The 7,588-nt window shown below is 35.1% G+C and overlaps 1 protein-coding gene across 3 annotated transcripts; it reads left to right on the plus strand.

Moving 5' to 3' along the window:
• The first annotated feature begins 1,514 nt into the window (after window positions 1-1,514).
• Window positions 1,515-6,549, plus strand: LOC130717879 (receptor-like protein EIX1). Of its 3 annotated transcripts, none has more exons than XM_057568269.1 (3): window positions 1,515-3,707; window positions 4,509-5,071; window positions 6,244-6,549. In XM_057568269.1, the coding sequence occupies exons 1-2, from the start codon at window positions 1,736-1,738 to the stop codon at window positions 5,066-5,068; spliced, it is 2,532 nt and encodes an 843-aa protein (XP_057424252.1). In that variant the 5' UTR covers window positions 1,515-1,735; the 3' UTR covers window positions 5,069-5,071; window positions 6,244-6,549. The 3 variants fall into 3 exon arrangements, with proteins under 3 accessions (XP_057424252.1, XP_057424251.1, XP_057424253.1); XM_057568270.1 differs by having other exon boundaries at window positions 2,355-2,480; window positions 2,617-5,071; XM_057568268.1 differs by having other exon boundaries at window positions 1,517-5,071.
• Window positions 6,550-7,588: the final 1,039 nt, after the last annotated feature.

Below are 7,588 nucleotides of genomic sequence, written 5' to 3' on the forward strand. Positions count from 1 at the left end.
CTCCTCTTGTCCACCTCCAAATTTCATACTCGTTATGTGCTTGTAATGAAGAAGATGGCATTGTGAAGTAGAGGAGAAAAACACGAGAGTGAGAGGGAGATTTCTGTGCTTAAATGAAGAAACAAACTAGTCTATGACACAAGCAGGGAGATGACACTGAATATGAAATAGTCAAAAGATGAATAGAAGAAGTTGAAGGAGCTGTTGGGAAATTAGTTGATACCAACGATCAACTGACAAAGGATGTCAATGAGATTGCCCCATGTTGAACAGACTTCAGTTGAGATGTAAAAGAGTATACACTTCCAAAGAAAAAGAGTGACGGAGCAGGTGTCAAAAGGTTTCGAACATATAGGAAGATTGTAGTTTAAAGTGCAGTGCATCCAATATGTTATGTTGAAATTGGCTGACGAAAAGAAGACTGCTGAAGTTGGCTGACGAAATAGGGGAAAAGTAGAATGTTTGGACACTGAGAGGTGTTGCTGAGGGACTTCATTCACCATGGTAGGAGAAGTGGGAAAAAGCACAGTAAAAGGTGTTTTTGTGGATGCTCAAGGCCTTCAACTAAGAAAGTCTAGAGTCTTCTTGGAAAAAAATAATCTAGAGTCAGTATGTTGTAAGTACTCTCTTGGGATGTTTCTGATCTAGCATATCAATTTTCTATTTTAGTTGTTAAGAGGTTAGGCTTTATGGGTCATAGTAAACTTATTTCAGATCTATATGCATTAGTTTTCAAAAGACTTTGTACTGTGCCATTTTAGCTTATGAGGGTTTTGTGACGGATTATGTGCTTGTAGTAATGAAGAAGAAGGGTTTTGTGAAGGATTATTTATGTCACCAATTAGTAGCCTATATTTTATGAATTAAATAAGTGACACGTCAACATTTCCGTTTGGTCAACTGACAGAGATGGACGGAAGGGCTTCAATCGCCCGTTTTAGATAGATGAGGGACCTTGACCGCTCGTTTTAAACACAGGGGGTGCATACCGCACATTTGTGAAACATCAGGGGCCCAAACTGGAATTAAGCCTTTTTTATAAATTCTGTTTCTTAACATGCTAACAGCTGCTATTGTTTTTTAACTTTTTTTTTAATAATCTTAATTTTTCCATTCTAATCCTAACGTATAAATATATACAAATATAAAAGAAATTAATATAGAATTATTCTTTCAAAAAAAATATAATTATTAATAAATAGAAGTAATTGACAAGATAAAATATTAAAGGTATTTTTATTTCGTTGTTATTTAAATAATTGTGATATTAATTTTAATTTTATGTTATATTATACTTAGTATTATTAATTTTTTAATGTAAACCGAGTCAAGCAATTCAACCAGTGACTCAGTTGTCAGACCAGTAACCCATTGACCCAGTGCCCTGACCGAGTCGATCAACGGGCCGAGTATAATAACACTGCCTAGAGTCAATATATCCCTCCTCATAATTCTAATGAAAACAGCCGTGGAATTCACGTTAGAAATCTAGCTTCTCACTTATGCTTCTTTTCAGCAGATACTACTTTTAAATAATTAATTAATAAGACAAAATACATACTAACATTTTATATTATAATCAGCTGGAATGGAAAATTGAAAAGATAAGTAATATGTGGATCACAGTTCTCAGTAGAGACTAGAGACTTTTCCAAGTCGTTGTTCCTTGTCTTCTTTGTAAGTTTTTCCCCCCAATTTCTGTTTGTATAGCTATAAATATTGCTAGCAGTAGGAAATGCAAATTCATACCACAATCAGTCATAGTGTGTTCACCACAATGTCAGTGATGAATCCAATCTCTTTGAAACTGATTAAAGCCATATTAATGGTGTGTTTGGTGTTGCAGGTTGAACTTGTTTATGCACAAGAGGCTATTAGGTGCATACAAAAGGAGAGGCAAGCACTCCTTCTCTTTAAGGCTGACCTCATTGATTCCTTTGGCATGCTCTCATCTTGGACCACTGCAGATTGTTGCCAATGGAAGGGAATTCGCTGCAGCAACCTCACTGGCCATATCCTGATGCTCGACCTTCACGGTCATGTGGGGGAATCTGAATTTGATGACTCAAGATCTTATCTCAGTGGTAAGATTCACAAGTCACTGACGGAGTTGCAGCAATTGCAGTATTTGAACCTCAGTCAGAATGAGTTTGATGGCAGCCACATTCCAGATTTCTTTGGTTCTCTCAATAACTTGAGATACCTTGATCTGCCTTGCTCTGATTTTGGCGGAAAAATTCCATGTGAATTTGGTGCTCTTTCACATTTGAAATACTTAAATCTTAAGAGGAATTTTCAAATGGAGGGGTCAATCCCTTCTCAACTTGGAAATCTCTCCAACTTGCAGTTTCTTAATCTCAGGTACAATTCTTTTGAAGGAACTATTCCATCTCAACTTGGAAAACTTTCAAAGTTGCAAGAGCTTTATCTTAGTGGATATAGTGATAGTCTGAAAATTAAAGATGGGAATCATGACGGAGGTCAGTGGTTATCTAATCTCACTTCTTTAACCCATCTTTACTTGGACTCAATATCTGATCTTAACACTTCTCGTAACTGGTTGCAAATGATTGGTAAGCTTCCAAAACTAAAAGAACTAAGTTTGTCTGATTGTAGCCTTTCCGATCAGTTCATCCTTCCATTGCACCATTCCAACTTCAAATTTCCATCTACTTCCCTTTTGCTCCTTGATCTCTCTGGAAATAGCTTCTCATCCATGATATTCCAATTGGTCTCAAACATCAGCTCCAACCTTGTTGAGCTTTACCTCGATGAGAACAACTTGGACGCTCCCCCACCAAATGACTTTGGCAGGGTGATGAATTCTCTGGAGCGACTTTACCTCTCTGATAATAGACTCAAGGGTGAGGTTATGAAATCCTTCAAGAATATATGCACCTTACGTACTTTATACATGGAAGAAAACAATTTGACTGAAGACCTTCCATCAATTCTTCATAATTTATCTGGTGGTTGTGTTCGATACTCTTTACAAGAGTTGAGTCTGAGTGCTAATCAAATCACTGGCTCCTTACCCGACCTTTCAATATTCTCATCATTGAAAACATTGGACATTACAATGAATCGGTTAAGTGGAAAGATACCTGAAGGTAGCAGATTGCCATCTCAGTTGGAGGTTTTGTCAATCAAATCAAACTCTTTAGAAGGGAGGATTCCGAAATCATTTTGGAATGCATGTACACTGCGCTATTTGGACCTAGGAAATAATAGTCTGAGTGGAGAGCTTTCGGTTCTAATCCATCACTTGTCTGGATGTGCTAGATACTCATTACAAGAATTATATCTAGTGATGAATCAAATAAATGGCACACTTCCTATTCTCTCACTATTCTCCTCATTAAGAAGCTTAAATCTTTTTAGAAATAGGCTTAGTGGGAGGGTTTCTGACTCTCATTTTGCTAATATGTCTAAGTTAGTGAGATTGCAGTTGTCGGACAACTCATTGGCTCTAACATTTACCAAAAATTGGGTCCCACCTTTTCAATTGCAACAAATACATTTGAGATCTAATAAGCTAGGTCCTACATTTCCCAAATGGTTGCGAACACAAACTGACATTCATACTCTTGATATTTCTAATGTTGGAGTATCAGGTATTGTTCCTAAGTGGTTTTGGGAGAAGCTACGGGGCTTTTCACAAATGTCACCATATCAGAAGATTGATATTTCAAACAACAATCTGAAAGGTATAATTCCAAATTTTCCAGTGATGAAGTATTATCGTCCTTTTCTATCTCTAGCTTCAAATCAATTTGAAGGTTCTATTCCACAGTTTCTACGGGGCTTTTCATATCTTGATGTGTCTCATAATAAATTTTCGGAGTCTCGATCATTTTTTTGTGCTTCTGGTACAGCTGAAAGTTTGTACCAGTTGGACCTTTCAGATAATAAGTTATTTGGACCAATTCCCAATTGTTGGTATAATTTCAAGTCAATAGCTTATTTAAACTTAAGTCACAACACTTTTTCTGGAAAGATTCCTTCATCAATGGGATCTCTTCTTGGACTTCAAGTATTGTCGTTAAGAAACAATAGCTTAACAGAGGAGATCCCTTCCTCCTTGAGGAATTGCACAAAATTGGTAATGCTAGATGTCGGAGAGAATAGATTATCAGGAACCATCCCTTCTTGGATTGGGAGCCACTTACAAGAGTTGCAAGTTTTAAGCTTAGGAAGGAATCACTTGTTTGGAAGTTTACCGTTAAAACTGTGTAATCTAAAAGAAATTCAAGTCTTGGATCTTTCATTGAATAACCTATCTGGGTCAATTCCTAAATGCTTCATAAAATTTACTTTGATGGCTCAAAAGATTTCTTCAAGAGATTATCCACTTCATGCGTACAATGCCAAATCTATTTTTGGATACTTGGTGGCAACACCATACGATTTAAATGCATTCTTAATGTGGAAAGGTGTTGAGCAAAATTTCCAGAAAGATCAGTTATTTCTTTTGAAAAGCATTGATCTTTCAAGTAATCACTTGTCAGGAGAAATTCCAACAGAAATCGGGGATCTATTTGAGTTGGTTTCATTAAATTTATCAAGAAACAACTTGACAGGGAAAATTCCTTCAAATATTGGAAAGCTTGCATCACTTGATTCTCTTGACCTGTCAAGAAACCAATTGCTTGGTTCAATTCCTTCTAGTCTTTCTCAAATTGACCGACTTGCTGCCTTAGATGTGTCACACAACCATCTATCTGGACAAATTCCTACTGGCACTCAATTACAGAGTTTCAATGCCTCAAATTATGAAGATAATCTTGATCTTTGTGGGCCACCACTTCAAAAGTTGTGCATTAAAGAGGAGCCAGCACAAGAGCCAATAAATAAACATCACAAGGATGAAGATTTGTTTTTCACTCATGGGTTTTACATCAGTATGGCATTTGGATTTGTTATTGGCTTCTGGGGGATCTTTGGCTCAATCATTATCAAGCGGTCCTGGCGACATGCTTATTTCAGGTTCTTGAACAACTTATCAGACAAAATTTATGTTGTGGCAACCTTGAATTTCGCAAAATGCAAGAGATGTCTCTCAAGCTAGCAGGTAATAAAACTTTACCACTCTTGTATTTACATGCTTTTTCTTTTCGAAGTGAATAATGATCACAACACTTAGCTTATGTATACAAGAAATAACTAATACTGAAAAAAACTTATCACTTCACATAAAACTTGCTTTTATAATTCCTTGATAATGAAAGACTTGTTTATAAATTACTAATTTGTAGAAAAATATTTAATAAATATTAAGATTGCATTACAAATTAGCATTTTGTGAACATGTTTTTAAATATTTTAAGAGTTACAAAATAAATTGAAAGAATTCAACTATTATGTGCGTATCGACTTAGGTGCGGTGAAGGCTACAGGTCTTCTCACGAGTGCGGCCCGTACGAATTAAACTTTCGATCTATGGGTTCAAACAATTAGTTTTTACCATTGCAATGACATCCGTTAACTAATACTGAGTTATTAGACATGTGTGTAAATTTTTTTAGACAATCAATATATGATTATTAAACTCTATTTGTTTTAAAGTAAAATAAAACTAATAAGTGTTGAAATGATTGTAAAATTTTTGGTAAATGTAATACTAAAATTTATTCTAACTGTTATTTCATATCGAATATTTTTTTTTACATTAGAAAGATAAATTACACCCTTCAGGGATTGAACCTTGGATCTTCCCCTCCTCAACCCATATATATGTCACTCAACTCTTACCACTTGAGTTATCTTTCGGGGACATTCCACATCAATTATGTGAGCATGCTTTACTTAATTTTTTATTGTAAAATGATAACTCTATAGCAACAAATATTTTATTTTATTTTTCCGTTTTTTTTTTATTTCCCCGGCCCCTCGTTGTTGGGTTAGCCTTTCCATTTCACTACCTTTCATGATTATTACTCAACCTCCAAATTAAGTGTTAAGTTTTACTTTTTCCACTTTCCGTAAACAACAAGGTTTTTTCCTTCATCAATATCACAATCTTCAATAAGTAAAACGAATTACTAAATAAGGGTTTTTGTTACGTCAAATACCTACTATGCTCGTTTAATTTGGTCTATTGAGTTGATTTTTGTAAGCTCAATTGTCAAGGCCTACAGTTGCCCTTGATGATGTTGTAAGTTTCTCTTTTACTACATGGTCTAGTATATTTTCGTAATCCATCCATGGTAATAATAAGCCTTTCTTTTGTTTTTCATATTGCAGCAATCTTCTGATTATGGTGGCACTTCTACTTAGTTCAGCACTGCTCAATCATAGCAACATTGTGAATGTGCTAATGTACTTCATATTTTAAGTAGTTAACTAGCTTTTGAAAACTATATTTAGCTTACTCTAGTGGACATTTTGTTTGGATTTTCTCGGTTTGTTTTATGTAATTTGCTACATTTGGTATGAATTAATTTTAAGACTACAGTTGGGTCCTATTTGTTGGTTTTTTGTAATTAACTACATTTCGATGGTATTTGTGAGTACTATGGAGCATGGTAATAAGCATACATGACTTTTTTTTTTTTTTAATTTAGAGGCTATGTTACTAAGGTGAGTACGATTACTTGTTCAGTTGTTCTAGTTGTCAAGGTAACTCACTCTCTCGAATCTTTTTGATCCTTTATTATCTTTCAAATTACAGCATTTGACTTGTTCCTATTCCTGTAGTTAATGATGCAAGTTTCATATCACATGGATGATTAATTGTTCGTGAATTGCTCTATAAAGAAAGAACCAAGAAGATTGGGGAGGAACTACCACCTTTTCTTTTGTATAGGCTTTCTTCTAATAAATAGTCTCATTATAAATATGAACTGGATACAGGGTTTTGGTGAGGTCTCTTTGTGTGCTGGATTTCAACTTCTTAGATATAACCTGGATACTTCCCAAAGATCAAGTGAAAAGTAAATTAACTCCTGCACTGAAGAGGAGACTATTACATTGAAAACTTCAAAGACTAAGACTATACAAGAACAAGGTGAGCTTCTGATTAATTAAGTTATTCAGAAATGTTAGTATATTGGCTAAGTTGAATTTTTTTTTGTTGCCAACCTAACTTGATATCACTCGAAATCTGGAATTGTCAAGTTTAGAGACATTGAACTGCAAGGAGCTTCTCCACCTCACCTCCTTCCAAGATTTTCCACATCCCCAATATTCAGGTCAATTGGAGATAGATTTCATGACTTGAGATTACAGGTAATTGTCATGATCATTACATCAATTTCATTCATCTGTTCATATCATGTGCTTGCTTTTAATGTCATTAGCTTCTTCTCACCAGTTCCAAGGGAAACTCAAAACGTATAAGCTGCAGACCAAGAGTTTTATTTTGGTGTATACAATTTGGGTTGGACAATTATTAAAATGTGCATGGGGAAGCCTCTTTGGTTGGCTCATGAACAAGTAAGCATCATTACAAAAACAAATTGTATCTTTTGTCATTGGATTTGTGCTCTGTTGATATGGATTACCTAAGATTAAATGATTTGATTAATATTAGGAACAGGAAGAATCCTTGAACATCAAGAGGCAATGCACAAGGTTTCAACTTGAGTGT

The sequence above is a fragment of the Lotus japonicus genome, chromosome 5 (genome assembly GCF_012489685.1).
Source record: "Lotus japonicus ecotype B-129 chromosome 5, LjGifu_v1.2".
Taxonomy (NCBI): Eukaryota; Viridiplantae; Streptophyta; class Magnoliopsida; order Fabales; family Fabaceae; genus Lotus; species Lotus japonicus.